The sequence below is a fragment of the Saccostrea echinata genome, unplaced genomic scaffold (assembly GCF_033153115.1).
Source record: "Saccostrea echinata isolate AGI-Se365-2 ecotype Australia unplaced genomic scaffold, CSIRO_AGI_Sech_v1 ptg000065l, whole genome shotgun sequence".
In the NCBI taxonomy this organism is placed as follows: Eukaryota; Metazoa; Mollusca; class Bivalvia; order Ostreida; family Ostreidae; genus Saccostrea; species Saccostrea echinata.
Genome location: NW_026889814.1, coordinates 2,838,729 through 2,863,322, shown reverse-complemented (window position 1 = coordinate 2,863,322; position 24,594 = coordinate 2,838,729). Strand labels below are relative to the sequence as shown.

The window sequence follows — 24,594 nt, the reverse complement described above, 5'->3', positions numbered from 1 at the left end:
GGAAATGTTTGTATATTTTGGCATTTATAGGTCACAGGGAACACACCTTTTGAGTTTAATTGTGCTTGTGCCCCTAGGGTCTTGAGGGTTGTGGATAAGACCATCAATTTCAAAAGTTGTCTCCTTTACTCCTGAATTCAAGAAGGCAAACTCATCACGCTTATAATGAGCCATGAACCCTGTACCAAAATTGAGTAATCCATGGCCCCCTTTTTCAGGTCAATGCCAGAGGGGGTCTTTCATTGGTCATATATTGAAAAATATATTGAAAAAAAATGCAGACTGATTGCAAGGTTATATTGAGTTCATCACATTTTACTAAAAATCGTGAAATGTGCGACATTTGGGGCCAGGAACTTGGCCTTAGGATGGGGCTTTACTTGTCTTAAAAATACGTAAAATCTTTGAAAAAGCTTCTTCTCTATTCATGAACTTTTAGTAGGGAGACTTTATTATGATAAAGATTTAGCGCTCTAGCGGAACTGTGGAATTCTTGACAAATGGAATCAGGTCCCAGGCTGGGACTAAGATGATCAAATATTGACAATACATTACAAGCTGCAAATCCTCTTTACTTGTAGCGGGCAAATTGTTATCATGATTATAATCATAACAAAAGTTATTTATTAACTTCTTGGCCTCTGGGTACAGGATTTGAGCTGTATGGCGGCGCTTAGTAACATATTGAAAATTCTTTGTTTTTTCACTTATGGACATCAAACAGCGAAACTTTTAACCTGATTATAATGGGCAGTATAGGCCCTTTATAAAAATTAGAAAAAAAATCATGTCCCCAGAAGCCATGGTTCAAGCCCTAGCTGGCACTAAGTTGGCCATTTATCGGAAATACGTTATACATTTGAATATCTGACAGAAGCAGGAGAAACAATATGTTTTGTTATGGTAGAAGATGGGGGGGGGGGGGGCAGAAAATAATCAAATTTAAACATGACAATCATGCACGATTTCTAGGGAATAAAACGCTTATAGATAAATTTAGAAGAATCAATGAAAATAGTTTCATCACATACAATACAAAATCACTGTTTCATATAGCAAGAGCCCGAAAATAAGCCCTCTCTATTTGGCATAAATGTATTTTAGGAGGCATTGTGGGTAGACTTGATGGTACATTGTCTAGAGTTAAAACCTTTAAACTTGAAGTGGAAAAATCAGAAGATCTGCAGGACACTTACTTAACTGGGTCATTATTCGGTAAGTATTTTTCTCCAAAAAATTCATAATTATACATATACATTTATATCTCTCCAGTAAAGAGTGAAATTTAGGTTATTGTTCCTCAAGAAGTATTTGAAAAAAAATGATTTTCTTGTATGAAATTATTCAAATTATAGATACTCAATTCTGACTGTCTGCCTTATTAATTTTAGTAATTAACTTTTCAGGATATAGTATTGCAACTGGAAATTTAGGGGATAACTCACCCCATTTCGTGGTGGGCGCTCCTGGATTCGGCAACAAAAACGGAAATATTGGCGCCGTAAGCTGTCAAAGACACAGTTTACTCCAGGACATACTTAATTATAATCTAAGCATTTGATAATCATTTGATATATTTCAAACAGTGTCTTGTTTTTATTTACATTTTGGGGACGTTTTCCCTCTAAATGGCTCCTATTGTCTCTGTTTTATAAACGTAGTACATAGCGTAGATGTAGATAATATATTTTTATAATACAATTGTTGTAAGTCTCTATCTTCATATTTCAGTTCTCCATATTCAAAATTGGCGAACGTCCAATTCAAGTCAAACAGGTTGAGGGAATTCAGGTTGTACATGATTCCATATTAATATTTAATGGAAAAGAATTTATGTATAAAAATTTAAATTTTAAAAAATGTCACTTTCTACACACTCTTGCTAGAAGTATATCTTTATAAGGCTGGAGGTGGATTTGGTCAGACACTCTGTATTGCTGATGTAAATGGTGATAATAATGATGAAATCCTGGTCGCGGCACCAAATTGGTTTTCTGTACACGACCAAGGAGAACAAGTGATCAATGATATTGGAGCCGTTTACATATATTACGGCACAGGAACAGCGTTTGTAAGGCAACACTAAAAACATGTTCAATTTCTCCTATATTTATGGTATATCTCTTGTGCTCTAAAATTAATCTTAAATGAAGTTACTGTAATAAATTTAGCAATTATTATAAAAATTAATAAGGTTATGTTAAGGCTAGGTGGAATATTTTTTTCTTAAATTTTAGTAATATCAGACCCGAAGAAAACGAGCCAGAAGAATCGTATGCCCCCTTCCTCCAAAGGACAATATAATATACAATAGAAATTAAAAATAATTAACCCCATCTGTCCATCAATAATAACGGCTTTTTCTGCTTGTTTGCTGAAGCTCCCCCCCCCCTTCCCAAAGAAAAAATTCGGACCTCGATTTCGAAGCTGAAGATTAAAATACATGTATTCCCTTTTAATTCATATATTTTGGTGAAGAGTATTTCAGAGTAAGGTCATAAACTGTAATTCTTTCAGGTCATTGATAACAAGCCACAAGAACTACATGGTTCATTTTCTCCATTCTCAAGATTCGGGACTGCAATTGCTAATGTTGGTGACATAAACAGGGATGGATATAATGGTATGTCTGCAAGTTAAGCTCTGTGTCTTATATATGTTTATGGTAATCCTAAACACCTTCTATCCATTAAAACAATCGTTTCTACAATATTTTATCTAGTGTGCTAAGTGTTGGTATTTGACACAGTATAGTAATAATTTCATATTTTTTGGCATGTTGTACTTCGTCTCTGTTTCCACAAGGATCTAGAGAGAGTACTGTATAGACCCATAAAATATCCGAGAGGTAGGTTGTAGAAACAATGATTGAAAAGAACTGTAAGATGTAAGATCAAAAGATAAGGCTTTGCTATTACATTTAGTTGTAAGCCTTCATGGAATTTATTCTAGGATAGCTGTGTCATGGTGATCTAAACCATATCAATACTGTTCCTCCTATAAACCTTTTTTTTTCTCCAGAAGTTAACATGTGCAGTATTTAAGGAAAGACAAAATAGATAGGCCAAAACTCTCCCTAAATTCAAATTGTTTGAAATTTTGTTGTTGATGTGTAGTATGAAGCGTAAAAATAGAACATATGTAGCTCAGGAATCGCAAATTTACATGTAAATATGCTAGACTTTTAAAAGATCCCTTAAAAGAAAATCGACGTATAATTCAAATTAAGCAAAAAATCAAGAGAATGATTGAAATGGAAAAAAGATTAAAATGTGTCAAAATGAGGAAAATTAAGCCATATCTTTCAGATTTTTGGAGATTAAAAAAAAATTCAATGCAATTTTTTTTTTATAAAACTAGATAACCTTACAATATTTGACCTTTATTCTCTAAATATGACCTTGACCTTTACTGTACATAAAGCATGGAGATTCCTTATACAAATGTCAAAATATCAGGTCTCTACTACAAAGCAATCAATGGTTACATTCTATCTAATAACAGACGGTTATATCGTATGAAGATGACATGATAACATTGTAAATGTAGACTTGAGAATGTTCAATACATAAGATGTCTCTTTTTTTTCACAGAGAAGGATAAATATATGTCATAGTTTATATTTTTCCTTCCAAAGATAATTGATTATTGACATTAGAGTGATTTTATTCTTTTCTCTGGCATGTTTTGGAACAAATGAGTTAAAATTAATTTCACAGGTGTAACTACCTTAATCAGCAATATATAAAGAAGCCTTTCAAATTCAGTGAAGCTGATTCGATTTTCTTCTTCATTGCATTATTATGCCCCTGTAATCGAAGATTCGGGGACATAAAGTTTTTGCCCTGTCCGTCTGTCCGTCTAGCTGTCTGTTTGTTCGCAAAAACTTTAACCTTGCTTATAACTTTTGATTGGTCAGAGCTATGGCTTTCATATTTCACATGTGTTTTCCTTTTCGAAAGACCTTTCTTTCCATCATATGCGATCTTTTGACCTTGACCTCGGAATTTGACCCAATTTTGCAAAATTTTACCAAACTTTAACCTTGGCCATAACTTTTGAACAGTTGATACTATAGGGCTTTCATACTTCAAATGTGTAATCCTCGTGACAAGACCTTCATTAGGATACCAACAACTTTGACCCTGACCTAGGAGTTTGACCTACTTTTGAAAAACTGTAACCCTGGCCATAATTTTTGATCAGTTGGTAGTAGGGCTTTCATACTTTACATATGTAATCATTTTGACAAGACCTTTCTTTAGATACTAACAACTTTGACCCTTTAGCCTTGACCTTGAAGTTTGGCCTACTTTTGGAAAACTTTAACCTTTGCCATAACTTTTGAACAGTTGGGGCTACGGATTTCATACATCACATGTGTATTCCCTGTGACAAGGCCTTCCTTTGGATACCAACAATTCTAGCTCCTTGACCTTGACCTAGGAGTTTGACCTGCTTTTGAAAAATTATAACCTTTTCCATATCTTTTCAATGGTTGCTGCTAGGGCTTTCATATTTCACAGGTATATTCTTCGAGACAAAACCTTACTTTGGGTACCAACATATTTTTTTGCTTTTGAGAAAGTTTAACCTAGCTTCGCTTTAATTTGCCATACGAGGGTCTCAGTGATCTACAAACAAATCTTGTTGCAGAATGAGATAGGTCCATTTTATGTATAAAATTTCTCTTTAAATGACTTACAACTTTTATGTTTTTCCCATTTCAAACATCATATGAATATAAGTAGAGATTTAGTGTTTTCAATTTCATTTGAAAGTCCAGCTTTTGGAAGACAGGCTTTGTGAAATTACAATGTTCCTGCATTTTGCAGAAAATAGATGACTGTATTTACCTATCTTCATCACAATATAAAAATTAAACGCATCCTTCCATCCATAAAATATATGATTTTATGATATTCAGAAACATTCCTGTCATAAAATTGCAATTTGTGGATCAGAGGCAGTGCTTTATACGAAACTTAACCGTTTTGAAATTTACAGAACAAAACACTAAGTGAACCTTGCTCTTTCAGATGTTAAGTTTTGATGATTACCGTTTTGACTTTTAATTGTTCTTCAGATATAGCTATTGGAGCGCCATTCGAAAATAAAGAGGGGGCTGTTTACATTTTCAATGGAGGAAACACTCAATTGGAAGGCTTGTATTCACAGAAAATATTAGGATCCAATATAAAGCCAGTTCTTCAAGGATTTGGATGGTACATATCAAGAACAGCAAAGGATTTAGATGACAATATGTTTAATGGTAAAGGTTTGTGGAAAAATTAAAAAAAAAAAAAGAAGTATAATTATTGTATACGTCTATAGGTACAATTGCATAGTATGTTCAAAACATTCTAATAACGGACAACATAATTATGTTGAAGACATATATAAACTTTAAGCATATGTTTAACTTGTAATAAAGACATATTTTAAACGAAGGGTAAGCCTGTGTTTTAAACATTTGAAGGACGTATGCTTGATGCCAAAAAAGTAAAATTTATTGTATATACATGTAACATATGCTAAAAAATACATTATTGTACATTTATTTATTAATTCATATCGTAAACCTAACTATGTAAGTATACGTACATATATTTAGGTTCGTTCAAGTTTTATTTTACTTAGTCTTTAGTTATTTTAATTAAATTCTAAAAGATATTTTATATCTGACATTTAATTATGTCATAATGAAATTAAATTAATACATATACAATATTTTGTATTACATTATGATTTCAGATTTTGCTGTAGGAGCATACAGATCAGACACAGCTATAATACTAAGATCCAGGAACATTATTGATGTCAATTGTGAAATTACAACAAACCCCGACCGCATACCCCTAAACGCTAGCGGTACATCTTGCAGTTATGGTCGTGATTACAATCCCTGTTTCTCTGTGTCTCTATGTTTCAATTTCACCGGGGAGGGAATTGTGGATACTGGTATGTGAGCGCGCTATCCACAATAAGACTCTGCAGATAACAAATATAAATATTTTCCAATAAATATACAAATATTTGATGTTTTCCGATTTTAAAAAAAATATATGCAGCTATATCATTATGACAAAATATGATTTATGGAACAAGTCACATTTTTGCATTTTTTCATAAATAGACAATTTTTTGAAATCAAAAATATAACTGTTTTAGAGCATAAAGATGTGCTATATTTTTTCTGTCGCTACTTTATTTATCAAACATCATTTGGTGAAAATTTAAATTGAATTGGAGAAGCAATGACTGTGGAGTAGCAATCGCTAATTATAGATTATCAATGTATAAAAAGAAAATCAAGAGTGGCAAGATCATTGAACATCTAGAAACACCGAACTGTTTAAAAATCATGCATACGGGCAGGAATATGTCCAAAGAGACTAAATGGTATTGTATATGCTGCTGGTGATTGCCTACACGTATCTGGAAAGTGTTCAAATAGCTGCGTTTTAAGGGTGGAAGGATTGGCAATTTTTTTTGTGTATATGCCAATTTTTGTCAATCAAATCTTGCGATACCATGCTTATAGTCCAGACATTGTTTTTATGGATTTCGCATTGTTTACATGCATATCTGAACATTATACATTTATTGACTGGGTTCGAGGGCAACATGCGTTTTGTCGGACCCAAGAACCAAACTGTTGCCTGAGGCCTAACGGCCTCCGGCAACAGTTTGTTTCGAGGGTCCGACAAAACGCATTTTGCCCGAGAAACCAGTCAATAAATGTTTTGTTATGCCTTTCACTTTTTATCATAACATATTTAATAAATAAAACACAATTTATTTGCCATTAAACTTTATTTTAAACAGGTGAAAAAAGTACTCAGAATTATGAACACATAATGAAACTAATTTAGTTTGTGTATTTGTTAAAGACAATGGTACACTGGTTGAAGTTGCACGAATTAAAGTCTTGTTTTTGAGCATTTTTCTCATATGGGGAATCGAGGTTTGTAGACAGCATTGGTATTTCTAATAAATCAAGGTCACTCAAACTTAACACAGATTCTTCCGAAGTGTCTGCTCAGTGAGTGTTGTTTTCTATGTGACGGCCACAGTCTGGGGAAGAATTTTTTCGGACAAAGCGTTGGACATGCCATGGATCTTATTTTCACTGAGATGTGAAGAATAATGCTTAAGACTCGTCTCTGACTTATGTTTAGATATTCCGAAGATTTGTCTACCCTCATATCCGCTCTCGTCAAATAAGATAATACACGTGGCCCTGGTGCAATGATTAGTATAAACAAAATATAAGTTGGCATCTTTACTTATTGTCGCCATCATACAGCCCAGGGTATTTTTTCCCACAACCATGTTGTCATACCAGACTCCTGCTTGATCCGCCACATTTTTTTTAGGTCTCTGCCAGAGAAACTCACACGCTGGATTTAGCTTCGATATGTACTTCTTAAAACTGCTGACGGGACATGCTGGATTACCTGTAATTAAACAATGCCTCAATTAACTGTTTTTATAATGAAAATATACATGGTTGAATAAAGTCACAGGCACCTGATTTTTTGTTTTATAAAAAAGCCCTAGATTACCCCCCCCCCCTTTTTTTGTACAAAAACACAAGTTATATATTTACATGTTTTCATAAAGAGTGGGTAGGTTTTATCAGTTTATTTCAAATTTACCGTTAAGAATTATAGGAGCCTCTGATACAGTTCCAACCCAAGTTAAAAAAAAACTTACCGGGTTTTTTACATTCTAGCAGCCGTATTGTCATGGTCTCCTATAGCTTCACGATGATTTTTAGTAAGCCTGGACACATTGCTTCCGACATATCTCCTCCCCTCCGAATCTGCACGAATTTGGAAATCCGTTGGTTTCATATTGCGTAGATTCTCTCGTCCCCGATTGCAAAAAAAAAAAAAAAAAACATCATGATTTCAAAAAATACCTTTTGTTGTAAAGTTCTGGGTGTAGTTGTATCAAATACATTAGTTTTTTCATATCGGCATCAGAAATCGGTGTTTTATGTTCTGTTTGGATACCTTCCTTCTTTATTTTCACCAAAAAAGCACTGAACATGTCGTTAGCGCCTTTAAAATCACTGTCATTTATGATGTCCCACTTGTAAGATTTTAAAAAACTCTCTGCATGTAATCAAAATCGCATTGCTATCATTGTAGATCTCGCATATATTGTCCCATCTCTTTTTCGAACTTCACAATAAAACTTTTTCAGAAATTCGGCAGCTTCGTTCCTGCTTTTTCCATTTAAAAAAATTTCAACGGTGGATTCGTACTTGTGGGCTAGGTATTCCGACAAAATTCTTTCAGCCACTTTCACCACATTTTTCGTATTGCTGCTATCCCGGTTTTCCTTTATGTTTTTCAATTTCTTCGTCATTATATGAAGCAAACCTTCCATTTCCTTCCATGATTGCGATGCAGATGACAAAATTTGAATGTTAATTTCAATTATCCGTAATGCGGATTTAACTCGGTCAGTTTCGTAACTGTCGAATACAAACGGACTCGTGTCGTATAATTCCGCCGAAACTGCAAATTAAGCGTGACGTAAAATACCCCCCACAGCGGTCCAATATCTCGCTGACAGGTCCAATATCTTGCTCTGCGGGCAAACATATTTTTTTATGCCCGCTCAGTAAAACATTGGAAATGTTAGACTTTTTTTAAGTGTAGATTTATATAGAAACTTATTTTTAAAGGTATAACAATAAACTGTGCAAGGAGACAATATTTTAGGATCTAACTGTCATCCGAAAAGCCACAAAAAGACATATTTGAAAAAAATAACATTATCTCTCTCTCTCATCTATCTATCTATCTATCTATCTATCTATCCATTTAAAAGTGGGAAAAAATAAGACTTAGTGTGTAGAAATGAAGGATATTTAAAATCATTTCGAAAATTGACGGGTTGGAATCAGGTTGTCACGCCACCTAACATCAAAAACTTTAATTTGGCTGCTCCGTGAATCCTGTGACCCTAAAGTAAATAACATTGTATATTTTCAAAATAATTCTAAATTGACCCAACTTTTGGATACTTACCAGTGAAAGATAAAAATGTTTACTAATCAAACACGTGTCATTTTTTAAAGCACACAATATTTTTCCTGTAAATCACCGTGTCCGCATACTTTTCTAACATCCCTCGTAACTGTATTTCCTGGGTTTACCAGCAGTTGTATTCTTGAGAGACACTCGACTTGCTTATAATCTCTCACATTCTTTACGTAGTAATTTACTAAATTCAGTCTGTTTTTCAAATTACTTCGCACCCAGCGCATTCAATCATAGAAATATTACGAGATGAATTCACTATGAGTATTTTAAGGATTTAGATATAAGGAGATAACGAACAGTATTCAGGCTCAAAAGTCCATCAAGTAATACAAAATAGGAGCAGAGCAAACACGGACCCCCAAACATCAGAGGTGGGATCAGGTGCCATGGAGGAGTGAGCATCCCCTGCCGCCCGGTCACACCCGCCGTGTGCTCCTTGTCATGATTGTTTGTAATGATTCAACAAGTAACAGGGAAAAACATTAGGTACAATTTTAGAACTTGTGCTTTGTACAGGTATTAATGAACTTGCATTTTCCTCTCCATGGCAACTGATCCACCTCTGATGATTTTTGGAGGTCCGTGTTCGCTCTGCTCCAAAATTTGTATTGTTTAATGGACTTTTGAGTTTTAATACTGTTCATTATCTTCATATGTTTCATACACTTGATTGTTTTTTCTTTTTAATTATATGAATAAATTGAACTCTACCATTTCAAAGTCGTGGGTATCTTTGTCTATCTTTAATTGATGAGGTATTCAATAGATTTTTACATTTTTACATACTGATTCAGAAGTTTTCTCAGAGATCGAAAATAAAAGCAACAATTTTCGTTCATTATCACAATGTTGATCTTCAGAATCATTCCTGATTTTTTTTTTGCACTATATTAATATAAGGTTTGAATTACTAATGACACTGTTTTCCTATTTAGAAATTGATTTTACAATTACTATTGATGCAAACGAAACAAGGAAAAGGGCAGTAATTAACAGAAATGGTACACAATGGGGAGAAAGAGTTTCCAACTTCATCGTATTTTCAAATAAACCTCATTGTTATAATTTAGAGTTATGGGTGCCGGTAAGTTAACTTAATTTTTATTACAGCTAAATAACAGAACATTATATCATTGTTACATGTAATAATATGAAGAAGCGGTTGTGTTTTTGCTTTCAGTTCTTTATTTAACTTGAGCAGAATTGACTTTTCAAAATATTTCTTTCTCCCACAGAAAAGTAGGTTACATATTTAATCAATAAGTATTTATTAATATGAATTTTAAAAGGTCATTGACAGAAGATTTTTCCAAGTCATGGAGAAACCGATAGTTCTAAAGGCTGATTACGAAATAAGTAATTCTACAAAGCCCGGGAAAGTAAGAGCTATTCTGAAAAGGGACGTGACTCCAACCTTCTATGGAAAGGTAATTGCGTACTAGTAATTTTTTTTAAAAAATGATTGTCTAGTATTGTAGATAAACTGTTTTGATTTTTATGAAAAAAAATATATTCAGAAGGATGAATAATAAGTCTACTTATTAAAATTTATCTCAGACACCTTTCTTAGAGAAGTATAATCATTTATGTCTTAAAATGGAAACAATTTTTAAAAAAAGAGTTTACAGCACATTTTGTTTCAGAAAACATAGAGCACAAGCTAGCCTATCTACCAAATTATTTTTTTTCATACACTAGTATCAGATGCATCTTATGTATAAAAATCTCAGATAGGCAAGCTTGTGCTCTATGTTTTCCGAAGTGAAAAGTATCTCAAATTTGACAAAATTCCACCAGAATTGAAGAAATTCGGGAAAATGTTCTACTTTTGCACCCTCTTGTGACCTCCGTGTAAGCTTTGAATCAAAAGTAGTGCTGGTTTTAAAACAAGCATTTTAAGTTCTTAATTACAAACTATCACAGTTTTTACTGTCTTCTGATTTTTACATCAAATAAGGGGCCAAATTCGGACGTTACCATACCTTGTCCTTTGGCGATTTTTCCTAAATAAACGGCAGTTAATTTTAGCGAGAAGTAATTTTAGCGATTTCGTGATGCCTAGAAAGATAACGGTTAACTTCGATGTGGTATGAATTGTTAGTGATATTCATTTTTTTTTTTGCGATCTCAACACCCTCGCTAAAAATACCAAAATTTCCGCTTAAAATCTTTATTCAGGCACACTTTGACACTGGTTGTGAATCAGAAGATGGAACGTGTCAACCAAATCTGAGTCTTCATGTGACTTTGGACAAGAAAAGACTTCTCATCGGGAATGACACCATCTTACAAATGAAAATACTTTTGAAAAACTCCGGTGAACCGTCCTTCAAAACTTCACTCACAATTAACTACCCTGCGCTGGTAATATTCAATACAATAAAAATAAGTCAAGCTTCTGTAAAAATGTATTGTATGGAGATGAAAAACAATAATTCGATAGAATGTGAGATCGAAAATCCTTTTTATCAACGTATGAAAGGAGAACTAGACGTCTACTTTGAAATTTCCAAATATCTATTGGAGTTGGCTTCCGGTTATATAACTACACAAAGTCTTGTTTTCAATGCGACAGCCAGAACTGACAACGTTTACCCAGGAGATAACACAGTGTTTAGAGCTGTTGCAGTTGCTTCTTTTGCTGGAATAAATCTGCACATGTAAAATTATTTTGATTATTTATATACGATTTGCAATAGAAAAATATAATTAGATGAATTCAGTGGAGAAATCTAGTTTAAAGAATGTTTCACGAAAACTTCTTCAGCTTTAAATATTTCAAGTATCTCTCCAAGCGACTGCTAGTACATGTTAAGTAATGAAGAATTTTTTTTTTTCAAAACCTTGAAATATCTCTTCAGCAAAATTTGATTGATGAAACGATTTTTTCGTAATGTTACCTGCTAAGGTCTGCATTGGAAGAAGAGATTACGCCAGTCAACAATGATATACAGTTTTCAAACACTTACCGACTCCTCAACGAAGGACCTTGTGTTATAGAGAAGGTGGATCTTCAGTTCTTTATTCCTGTCAGGACCAAAGACAAAATCTTCATCAAAGAAGGCGATGTCAGGGTACAAATGTATAAGGAATATAAACAATAAAAGTGTCATCTCTCCATTCATTTTAAGGTCATCTGAGTCTTTCGGGTGACCTACATGTATTACTGTCTGTTTTCGTAGATTGCATTGTCGTCCGTCCTGCTTTTATATTTGATCGTTTCAAACTTCTCTTGAACCACTGAACCATTTCAACCACTTTTGTGTATAACAACAATGGATAAATGAGAACAAAAGTTATGAATTTTATGGTCTCTGCCACCCTTGGGCCTAAGGGTGGAGCCATAGCAATAAAAAATTAATGCAATCTTTAAAAAAAACCGTCTTTACTTCTGGGAATGCATCAAATATTCGAATTGTTGGCATTATTATAATAAGCATAAAACCCTCTATCAAAACTGTAAAATCTAATCCCCCGGGACCCGGGGTTCTGGTGTTAAGGTTGGGCTATAGGATCATATAGTCCAACTGCATATATTCTTTAAATATCTTCCTCTCTCCTCCTGTATATTTAGCAAACAAACTAATGCATAGTTATGATGAGCAAGATTTTTTTCCCAAAATTTTGAAACTAATTTAGGGGTTCTAGTGTTATCGTGGGAGCCTGTTACCAATATGTATTGAATTATTTATCGTTGCTTAAAGGGAATTGTTTCCTTTGTTTTTCACCTATGATAATAAATCACTATTATGTATTTGATAGGTGAATCGACGAATAAATATTAGACGAAAATATCTTATATATATTTGTATATAAAATATTATTCAAAGACCAAGAGATGCAAATGATATAGGGGTTTAGCTGGGTATACAATGTGAATACTGCCCGTTAAGGCTCTCGTTTTATACTATTGCGTGAAGTTTTATGATAGTGATAAAGAATAGTAAGCACTGGCAAATACAGACAAGTAAATAAGTCAACTTTCTTAGTTGTTGCTGGTTACCAGTCTAACCATATTATTGATCACTGACCTTTCTATATCCGTTGATTTTGAGCATCATATTTTCATCTCAACATCAGTCAAAAGCTCATTAGTGCATCTGTTGTTTTAATGGCCATACTGACTTAAAAGAGAGTTATCTTATCTATCAATTTAATTTGTTTAATTATGTTATTATTATAATGTCATTTCATGGATACTTTACAGGATTGTATTATACTCAGGTGACCGTTAAAACATTTGGTCCTCATGTTTTTGATATCACGTTTGACCACCATTGCCCTCACCTCTGCCTAGGCACTAAAATGATTCAAATTAGGCTTTCATATTCTTCATTTTCAAAACTCTCAGAAATTCGGATCTACATGATTACAACGTTTTTTGTTTACAAACATCAATTGTTAAAGAATTCACATCATAATTTTACATCAGAATTCAGGATATTGCATTAAAAAACTATGTATCATATGTATTTCTAAAAAAAATTTCAAAAGTTCTTGTATATTTTTCTTTTACAAAGGTACAAAGCAACCACGAAAATGTCCATTGCAAAGCTTCATACTATCCGCGCGTTAACTTTAATACTACCAATCAGTACCCTCTCAGCGGAAACGGAAGCAGCGTTTTCCTGTACAACAATTCCGACATAAAATTTATACCCAAAGATGTTCAGCCAATCATGGGATTACTGGAGAGCGCGCAATATATCGTAAGTTGTAAATTAAAACTCCTCCTATGATAACGATTTTTTCCAGAAAAGCAGGCAGATACTTATCAATGTCTGTTGCTTACCACGTGATTTCTGCATTAGCAGTCACATTGAACTTCCTTGTGTGCGATGTGAATTTAAAAAAAAAAACAACAAACTTTTCAACATTTAAAAATTTATACGACTACTACGACTCCAACTACTTCTACTGCTCCTAAAAAATGAAATACTGTAGCTATACATATGTACAGTAAATTCCTAAGTATATGCGAGGAATTAATTATCGCGTAGTTTCGCGAAAAGCACCAATCGCAAAAATAAAGTTACTCGCTTTTATTTTTATGGTACTGAAATCAATGTAAAATCTCTTGATCAACCGTTCACTCGCAAATTACTCTTTTCGAAATTGACGTAAAATATTCATTTTGCGATAAAAATTACTCGCGAAAAATTAGGAATCTTAAGTATTTCGTTTATGTATATTCACTTTAAAAATTAGTCTATATCAAAGAGTAGAATGTGTATTCATGTACACAATGTTAAACAACACTTATTATTATTGTGTAGATATTTTACATTGTTTTCATTAAGAATATTTATCATTCAATCAAAACCCATGCTTAGATATACGAAACCATGATTGGAATAGAATCTGTTAAGAAAAAAAAAACATTATCTTCTTTTAGTTTTGTGACAATATTGTTGGACCATACATGTGTGCAGTAGTGGATTGTACTCTGAATATGGTCAAGCCTGAGGACAGTGATAGCAGAACGTTCAGCTTACCCTTTAATATCCTCTTGAACGATCTACCCGATTTAGAAAAGGTAGAATACTTTTTTTAGCTAAACTGGGCCGAGGCTCAAATGAGTTTTTCTGACAAAAAATGCCCGGTGTCAGTCTGTCTGTCGTGTGTCTTGTGTTGTCTGTAACCTTTTCACATTTTCGACTTCTTCTCCAGAACCACAGAGCCAATTTCAACCAAATTTGCCACGAAGCATCCTTGGGTAAAGGGGTTTCAAGGTTGTTCACAGAAAGTGTCATGCTCTCTTTCAAGGGGAGATAATTAAGAATCAATGAAAGCATCCTCAGATAGCATAGATTAATTATTTTAAACTTGGTCCTAAGGGGTAAGACGAAGCCACAACAGAGGGTCAAAGTTTTACACAGGAATAGACAGGGAAATCTTTAGAATTCATCTTCTCAAGAACAGCAAAGACATTGTAAGTCATATTGATACAGAAGCATCCTCAGGTAATGTAGGTTCAAGTTTGTTCACATCATGACACCCGAGGTAGGTCAGGGCCACGACAGGGGTCTAAATTTTACATAGGAATATAAAGGAAAAATTCTTTACAAATTTTGTCTAGAACAGCAAAGTCATGATTAGTCATATTAATATAGAAGCATCCTCAGGTAGTGTAGGTTCAAGTTTGCTCGTATCATGACTGGGGTAGGGTTGGGCCACAACAGGGGGTTTAAGTTTTACACAGAAATATATAGGAAAAACGTTTTAAAATCATCTCAAGAACAGTAAATCCATTATTAGTCATATTAATATAGAAGCAACTTTAGGTAGTGTAGATTCAGGTTTGTATAATTCATGACCCATGGGGGTAGGCCGAGGCCACAACGAGGTACAAGTTATACATAGGAATATATTAGAAAAATCTTTTTAAAATCTTTTTCACAAGAGCAGCAAAGTCAAGATTAGTCATATTTATATGAAATCATCCTTAGTTTGCAGATTGAAATTTGTTCAAATCATCACTCCTTGGGTAGGGTGGGCCCGTAAAAAGTTATCAAAGTTTTACATATGAATATGTAAGAAAACGAATCTGCTGATAAAGAACAGAAGGGCCATAGTTGCTCTTGTATAATAGTTGCTCAGGTGAGCGTTGTGGCCCATGGAGCTCTTTTTTCTCGTCGTCCACTTTTTTGGTAAGTAGAAGTTTCCTTTGTCCAAGGACAAAACTTAACAATAACTCTTTCCTTTTTTTTATTGAACAGATTAAGTACCTAAATGTTTTTTTTAAATTATTTTTTATATTCATTCAGGGAAAATCTTTTTATACTTTTGTCACACGTGGTCGAGTGATCCAAAACAAGAGATTAAGTGTACCATTGGTGTTGAGTAACAACGTATCGGAAGAGGTAAAAACAAAGACTAAACTTCATGTTACTTTATTGTTTTATCTTGTTGTATAATGTTGTATATTTTGAATTTACTGGGTGAAGGTAAATGCCAAATTTACAACATAATGTTTTCATGTTGTAAATTTTGCATTAAAGACCGATTTTTTTTACCGTTACCAGAGGAGAGGGAGTGGTCTTAGTAGTACTGGTTTTAATTACCTGGAGAGCCCCAATACTTAAGATGTCAAAAATCCCTATACACATTGTAGTACACAGGAAGTCTGTCTTTGGTAATCAACATTACGCGTTTTTGTCTAATTTTGAGAGAAACTATTGTAAATGCTTTTTTATATTTTAATATAAAATTGGTTAATTAACGTTTTCATCGATATCTTTTGAAGAAAAAAATATATAGAAATATCTTGTTCTTCTTTTTTTTAAGAAAAAAAAAGTAAAATAAAATCACAAGTGAAAACTACAAAGCAATCATATCAATATTTTTTATTGTCAGTAAAAGAAATCATCATCCAATAAGTGAAAATATTGAAATAAAGAGAATTCATTTATCGTGTGGACAATCCGACATGTACCATAGCCAGAATATTATTTATTTTTATGGCTAACAATCGTGTCCAAAGTATTCACCACTGCAAATGCAATGGAGATTGAAAAAAATAAATCATAAAGTCAATTTTTAATTATCTACTCTCAATTACTTTGAAATACAATTACCAAACAATATTACAGCGATTTGATTTTTTTCTTACAAGAGTGTATACATACAAAGTGAAAGCGACTATTCAAGCGGTACATGAAAGCGTTTTACGCGTGGCCAGGTAACTCAGATAATCAGGTGGCACGGGTAGCTGGCCTGTCAATCAAATCATGATCAGTAGCTATTGTTTTTTTCCTGATTGACGGGCGGTATATTAATGATCTCGAATTAGGTTTTGGGGGCATTATCGTAAAATTGGGTGTTTAATCTCCACCTAGTAAATTCAAAGTTTACAACATTTTATTAGCATCGATCTTAAGGATAATGTTTACTGAAAGATTTGAAGTGTTTTCAACTGTTTTTATATCCCATGTAAAACTGTTTTAAATATAACGATATATACTTGCAAAATTATAATGGTTTCTATAGCCCTGTCTATACAAAAAACTTTATAGTCACAAATGTATATCTATAACTGTTATATGGCTCTTTCTTTTAGTTCATACTTTATATACGCCGCATTTTTAATTTAAATGATTGTATATAAACTTATCGTTGGTTATACGTTTATTTGCAGCTGACATTTGTATTTCAAATTGTTGAAACGAATTTTTCAACCAAAAAAAAAAAAAAAAAAAAAAAAAAAAAAAAAAAAAAAAAAAAAAAAAAAAAAACAATCATCGTTAATAATCACTTTTAAATTATTTTTTTGAATTTTCAATACGAATTGCATTTATTGGTTGTTATTTATTTTTATTTGACTATTATTTTTACAGATTTATGTTGCCATTATTCCTCAAAATTCCTTTTCCCTGGATGTTGAGAACGTAGACCTAATAGTTATAATTCTGGGCTCTTCTGGAAGCTTAATATTAATCATGCTGTTGGTAGCTATCTTGTGGAAGGTATGTTTTTTTTTAAAATGGATACATATACATGTACACTGTACATGTACATGAAGACATTTATTGAATTTAAAAGATTGGTATTTCAAATAACACTATTTCTCAAGATGTGGACTGAATTATGTTGTTCTTTTAATTATAAACTGTTATCCCCCCCCCCCCCCAAAAAAAAAATATATTCTCATTTCTTGGAATAAAATCACAGTGTAATGCATTATTTTAAAAACAGAGACTGCTGTTAATGTGAAATATTTCTTGATTTCTGAAAGATGTTTTAGAGTTTAATATATCTGTTTAATTCTGTTTGCTTCCGATTTTTGTGAAAAAATTAAATAAACATGACAATATTGAACGATTATTTATTATTGCTTGTTTTTTTTAATACAGTGTGGATTTTTCAAAAGAGAAAAAAGAAAACAGATTGAAGAATTTAAACGCAGAAGACGAAAAAGCCAAATGAAATCTATGAGGTGTCAGAAAGCGGTTCCAGAGTTGTAGCGCAAATTTTCCTACATAGTACAGTGTGGTTCTTCCTCCCGGAAAAACTGTCTATACTTTTTTAAGATATAGGGTATTACATATTGCAGATTTTGGCTCCAAATATTCCTGAACACGTAGTGTATTAATGAACATGGCAACATCCAGATAGATACATGTATCGTTATGACCTACTTTTATACATCTACAATTATACTATATCCTTCTTTAGTTAATAGATTGTAATAAAACTTATTCTTAATCATGCTAGAGAAATGTCTAATAAGGTTATTTTAGTTTCTAAGTCCTTTATTACAGTAATCAATCCCCTATATTTATTGACATAATTAAAAACAGATTTTTAATTTTGTACATCACTTGTTTTATCTGGCTTACAAAAAATTAATATGAAAAAAAAAAAACCCAATCAAAATGGATTTAAATTCTGTGGAAATTTTTCCTCTAAATTTCCCAACCTCAGTGACGATTTGCGCTGACATAAAAGAAAAAAATATCTATCACAGCTTCTACTCAATTTGCAAATACCTATCCTGATATTAAAATTTGTATGTTCAGTGGAGTTTGTAAACTACTGTGTATTTTAGTTGAAAAAAGAATATCCAGTAAATCAGCAATAGATCGGAACGAGAAAAATATTCTGGATAATTGATTTGATTAAAGTCAATTCGATTTACAGATTTGATTGATTGATTGTATGTTGTTTTACGTCCCATTCGAGAATTTTTCACTCATGTAGAGACGTCACCATATATCAGTGAAGGGCTTCAAATTTAGACCTTTACTTGGCACTCAGGGCCATTGAGCAGAGATGGTTCTTCAAGGTATCACACCGGCAATTGTAGTTCCATACATAATAAAGAAATATTTTTTTTTATTGTGAGAAATTTTTTAATTTCCCTTATTCTATTTTTACATTTTTGGTATCTGTGCTTAGGATATTTTATGTACTTTGTAAAATATTAAAGGTTTTTGACAGGAACTATTTCTTTCGGGGCATAGGAGGCCACTTCCTGGGGTGCACACAGGATGTTTATAAACACATTGAATACACGTGGTTTTGAGGGTATTCCTGTTTGCGGATGGAAAAAATCAGAAAATGCCGTGTAGGTACCCTATTTTTTGGTGTCAGCTGATGTGACTGGTAACGTTTAACACTTCCTGCTAAATATTTTTTCATGAATTCGAATACCTGATTTTTAATGATTTTTTATTCTATATAGAATTACATAGTGAAAACAATTACCGGTGTGATACCTTTATCGTGCCAATGCCTACACAGTGTACCGTGACACGGTGCCTCGGTTTATAAGGTCTCATTCGAAAGATCGTTGACTTTCACTTCTAGTGCCGGGCGCGTGGCGAAGGAACAGTCACTATCTATGTTAACATCTTAGGTTTGACGCAGTGCGACAAACGAGAATCGTACCCGGGCCTCCTGATCACGAAGCGAGCGCCCTACCACTAGGCTACCTTGACCGGTTCTATGGATTGAAAAAAAAATCTGGCTAAAATATACATGTGGTTAATAGGACAAAACAATACGATATAACTTTAAAATACCCTATTAGAAGGGAATCGTACTCGGAAAATTACACATCTTTGATTTACTAGTTTTACTTTATATTATAACTAAATAAACAATATTGAATTGATTTTATCATTAGAAATACATGTATATAATTTTTCATTATTTAAACTAGATATATTAAATGTTTCTTCAAATATCAAAATTATTGCAAAGAATTCTTTTGTCATAAACTTAACCGGGGGGGGGGGGGGAGCGGGAAAACTATATGTGTGGGACTTCTCCCTGGTGGAAATTTTAATAAAAAGAGGTATTTTCAACAGCTAGCGTACCGTGTGTTTGGGTTGGAAGTGGGGGGGGGGGGGCACCTACATGTATTTCAGCCAGTATTCCGGAAAAAGACACACCGAAAGAAGGTGGGAGGGGGGAAATGACTTTACAACACTGTACGTGTCTAATCATTCTTAACACCAGAAGATCAAGGGATATAATTTAAATTTTCTGAAATCGATGATAATTTTTTTCAACACAATTTTTTTCACATTTAGCGTGTAACTGTGACCAATTCCTCATAGGCCTATGACAAAAATAAATACATGTAGAAAATCCACAACCTATACAAGAAATTAAAGAGGATGAAACATTCAATAAGTCGTATGATTAAGTCTATTAGGTACTTTGGTTGTTTAAGGCAGGAAACATTTTTTTATTTGCGGAATGTGTTATGAATTCGTGCACTCTGAGAACATGTTTCTCATGTAATAAAGGCATAATGAAAGCTATCCTAATTTAGATAGCTTGGTATGTAATTACATAAGTGCCTCACTTTTGAAAATATAATAATAATAATGATGAGAGTATTTTGCTCAACATCAGATACTTTGGCTTCATATGCTTGATCTCCACATTTTTTCGACAGCCCCCCCCCCCCAAAAAAAAAAAAATTAAAAGATCATATACTGGTATAGTTTAAAGAAGTTTGAGATATCCTTGTAATCATCAAATGAAAAGATTATTGTTCTCTTCATACACACACGAGTACACAAATACTTTCAAACATTCACACTCTACAAAAGACCAGCATTTTGTGATGAATAAGACATCTGCCTAAAAACTTAAATAGTTGGCAGTAGTTGAAAACTTCTGAGCTTAAGCAATCTCCATTTTGATTTTTAACAAGAGGCCCAAGGGCCTTAACGGTCACCTGAGTATAATACAACAATTTAGAAGTTAAATACACTGATAGATGAAGCTTTGTTGCCCTAAAGCAAGAGAAGTAGGAAGATCAGGATCAACAAAATAATTAGTCAAGTATTCAGTATCAACTCATAAATTAAGTTCTTATCTGTCCCCACTTAACACTATCACCATGCAGACTATTAACAAACTATTAGTGCTTCTGTACTATTTTTAAACCCATATTAACACCTCTAGCATTGACCTCTCTTATGGTCTTTGAAGAACTTTTAATAAGATAAGTTATTTTTGTCTCATTTTTATTTATCTATTACTTACAGGTCTACCTGATTATTAAAACTAAGAAAGTACTTTTTGAATTATACGATAAACATTCTTGCATAATTATCTTATTAACCTTTCAAATACATTATTTACAGTGATTAATTATCAAAGGTGAATGGAAAACGGGATTAACTTCTCTCAGTAGAATACAAATTAATAGAGCCCTGCCCAGGACCAGAATGCTTAGACAAATGGTCCAGATATTCAAAAATCTGTTAGAAATACGCTTACTTATATCATTTAAACTTTTACTCAGTTTGCTTCCGATATGCCCAGAAGCAGAGAAGAATATCACAGGTACAATGTATTTTCACTACAGATTCAACAAAGCCTTACCCTAACACCAGAACCCAAGACCAAGGATCAAGAAATTAACAAATTTGGAAGAGTTACCCTCATCATCATAACAATGGACTTCAAAGAATTAACACTTCTTTTCCTCTATATTATCAAAAGTCCCTCCCCCCCTCGTTATGCCAGAACCCCTGACCCTAGGACCACAAGATTTAAAAATTCTGTTCGAAGCTCCCATTTTCATCATCGCTAAGCAATTTATTTATCAGCTCAATACTAAGGAGCAGACAGGATTAATTAATGATTAATTAATAGAATTAATGCTTTTTCACTATATAATCAATAGAGCCCCCCCCCCTCCTCAAGAGCCCCAAAAACTGAGGCCATATATTTAAAAATTTTGGAAGAGGCATCCGTGCCTATCATAATCATGCACTTAGTTTGTTTAAATAATCTCCAGGAGCAGAGAAGAAGATTTTCAAAGAATAATGCATTTTCACTATATAATCAATAGAGCCCCGCCCTAACACCAGAACCCCTAACCCTGGGGCCATGAAATTCATAATTTTTGAAAAGGCATCCTTATGCATCATAACCATGCACTTAGTTTGTTTAAATAATCTCCAGTAGCAGAGAAGAAGATTTTCAAAGAATCAATGCATTTTCACTATATAATCAATAGAGCCCCGCCCTAACACCAGAACCCCTGACCCTGGGGCCATGAATTTCACAATTTTGGAAGAGGCACTCTTGCTCTTCATAACTATGTACTTAGTTACTTTATTTAATACCCAGGAGCAGAGAAGAAGATTTTCAAAGAATTAATGCATTTCACTATATAATCAATAGAGCCCTGTCCTAACACCAGAACCCCTGACCCTGGGGCCCTGAATTTCACAATTTTGGAAGAGGCACTCTTGCTCTTCATAACTATGTACTTAGTTACTTTATTTAATACCCAGGAGCAGAAAAGAAGATTTTCAAAGAAATAATGCACTTTCACTATATGATCTATATAGTCCCACCCTGGGGCCAGAACCCCTGACCCTGGGGCCATGAATTTCACAATTTTGGTAGAGGGCTCAATGCTTATTACAATAATGCCAACAGTTTGACTGCTTGATGTCCAGGAGTAAAGAAGACGATTTTTAAAGATTGCATTATTTTTCGTGGTTTTAGCCCCACCCCTCAGGCCCCAGGGGGGCAGGGACCATGAAATTCACAATTTTTGTTTCCCTTCACCCATAGATGCTATATGCCAAATTTGGTTGAAATTGGTTAAGCGGTTTCAGAGAAGAAACTAAAAATGTTCAAATGTTAACACACGACGCACGCCGACAGACGAGAACGGATAGCAATAGGTCACCTGAGCGACTCAGGTGACCTAAAAAGTAGGTGACAACCTAAGAAGACAGTCTAGGCAACGTCCACATCGATCAAAGAAATGGGTTGCAACCAATCAAGGTGTCGCAACGTCTTCTTAGAAGTAGGTGTCAGTATGTATAACCAAGGACAGATTCACTTTATACATGTACCAATTAATGGTTTATTTTATATACTGCTTTTCAATGTTAAATGTACTTTATTATGTTTTTTTCTCTTTATTTTACTCTCTCTTTCTCTGGATTCACCTTATATAAGTACCAATTAATGATCTATTTTACATACTGTTTTCAATGTTAAATGTACCAATAATTGTTATATGTACCTTGACCTATGGAGAGAACGATTATAGGCATTATGCCTGCTGTTCAATCCATTTCATTTGTAATGAATAAATACATTTTAAACTAAGGACAGAGTACTTCATCACCTAATGTGATCGCTCTCTTGTAATATAAAGAAATATATGGAGATAACAAACAATATTCAAGTTTAAAAGTCCATTACACAATACATATTTTGGAGCAGAGCAAACACAGACCTCTAAAACATCAGAGGTGGAATCAGGTGCCATGGAGGAGTGAGCATCCCCTGCCTACCGGTCACGCCATATATTATATAAATGGTGCCTGTTTTGGAGGGTAACAGTTGAAATTGACACCCCAAGGAAAACCATTGCCAACCGACGCGTCAGCTTAAAATTATGAGCTAGGGTTCAGTCCCCCCTCCTCCCACCCCGTTTTGGATTTCATAAACCGCGGCGTTAAATCTTTTCTTAATATTTTTTTAAGCAGTAAATATTTTATTATGGTTCCAGAAGACAGTTAGTCTGTAACAATACCGTCTCTATTTGTAAGGCTCATTTTTATAACGGTAGTTTAGAAGAACTTTATTTTAATTCTACATCTGGAAATCCTACTTATACTCACAGTTCACTTTTTAAGGATGATATACTTCAAAATCACATTTCAATCTTAAATACTTTTAACATTCCAGTCAACAAAGCTGACTGCGATCTACCCTACCTATACTGGATTCCTAAACTTCATAAAATACCCAACAAAAAAAGGATATATTTCGGGATCCAGCAAATGCTCTACCAAATCCCTACCTTTACTCTTCACAAAATACTAAATGTTGTAAAGGAGAAACCTCAGAGGTACTGTGCTACAGTATCTTCTAGAAGTGATGTAAAGCAAAATGTGGATTCTCAAAAACTACATAGAACTTTTGGAAAACTTAAAATCACAGAATGTTTAAAAAGAAAGTAACAACAAAACGTACATGTACCGGTATGCCTTTTCTACACTTTACACAACCATTCCTCACGATAAATTAAAAAGTTGGCTTTTTGGTATCATAGACAACTGCTTCCTCGATAAGAATAAACTTAAAAATTTCGATACTCAAGTGCATGCTCTGAGTACGATCAATCTAAATCGAGGTTGGCTACTGACGATAATTTGATGTTACAGTGATTTCAAAACCCTTTTTAAGTCAGCATTTCGTAAATTCCATGGTCGTTATAACGACCTCGTTAGAAAATATAACCTAAAACTTATATTTCATACCAATTTTTAGGGCCTTCGTTTTAATACTTAATTTGACTACGGACTATTCCGTCTACCTGATCAATACACAGGGCTCCGGCGGGTGTGTCAGGTTGACAGAGGATGTTTACTCCTCCTAGACACCTGATCCCACCTCTGGAATTTCCGGGGGTTCTGACACAGATTTATCGTTTGTACTTTTTTTTTTTTTTTAGATCGATCACTGTTTGTTGTCTTCACCGTTTTAGTGCATTGGAAAAACATTTTTTTAAAACAAGTTATCTCTATTTATTCAT

At 33.6% G+C, this 24,594-nt stretch overlaps 1 protein-coding gene across 1 annotated transcript in view; it reads left to right on the top strand.

The window, feature by feature from the left end:
• LOC133176020 (integrin alpha-9-like) overlaps positions 1-18,327 on the top strand; it is a 28,991-nt gene extending 10,664 nt beyond the window's left edge. The window contains exons 6-21 of the mRNA XM_061311196.1: positions 1,105-1,215; positions 1,407-1,501; positions 1,732-1,791; positions 1,904-2,071; positions 2,518-2,623; positions 5,087-5,272; positions 5,755-5,961; positions 9,998-10,146; positions 10,352-10,489; positions 11,241-11,722; positions 11,971-12,136; positions 13,583-13,771; positions 14,458-14,598; positions 15,830-15,925; positions 17,399-17,527; positions 17,915-18,327. Coding sequence (XP_061167180.1) covers positions 1,105-1,215; positions 1,407-1,501; positions 1,732-1,791; positions 1,904-2,071; positions 2,518-2,623; positions 5,087-5,272; positions 5,755-5,961; positions 9,998-10,146; positions 10,352-10,489; positions 11,241-11,722; positions 11,971-12,136; positions 13,583-13,771; positions 14,458-14,598; positions 15,830-15,925; positions 17,399-17,527; positions 17,915-18,025 — 2,534 coding nt within the window. The 3' untranslated portion in view covers positions 18,026-18,327. The remainder of the gene's footprint in view (positions 1-1,104; positions 1,216-1,406; positions 1,502-1,731; positions 1,792-1,903; positions 2,072-2,517; positions 2,624-5,086; positions 5,273-5,754; positions 5,962-9,997; positions 10,147-10,351; positions 10,490-11,240; positions 11,723-11,970; positions 12,137-13,582; positions 13,772-14,457; positions 14,599-15,829; positions 15,926-17,398; positions 17,528-17,914) is intronic.
• The last annotated feature ends 6,267 nt before the right edge of the window (positions 18,328-24,594 follow it).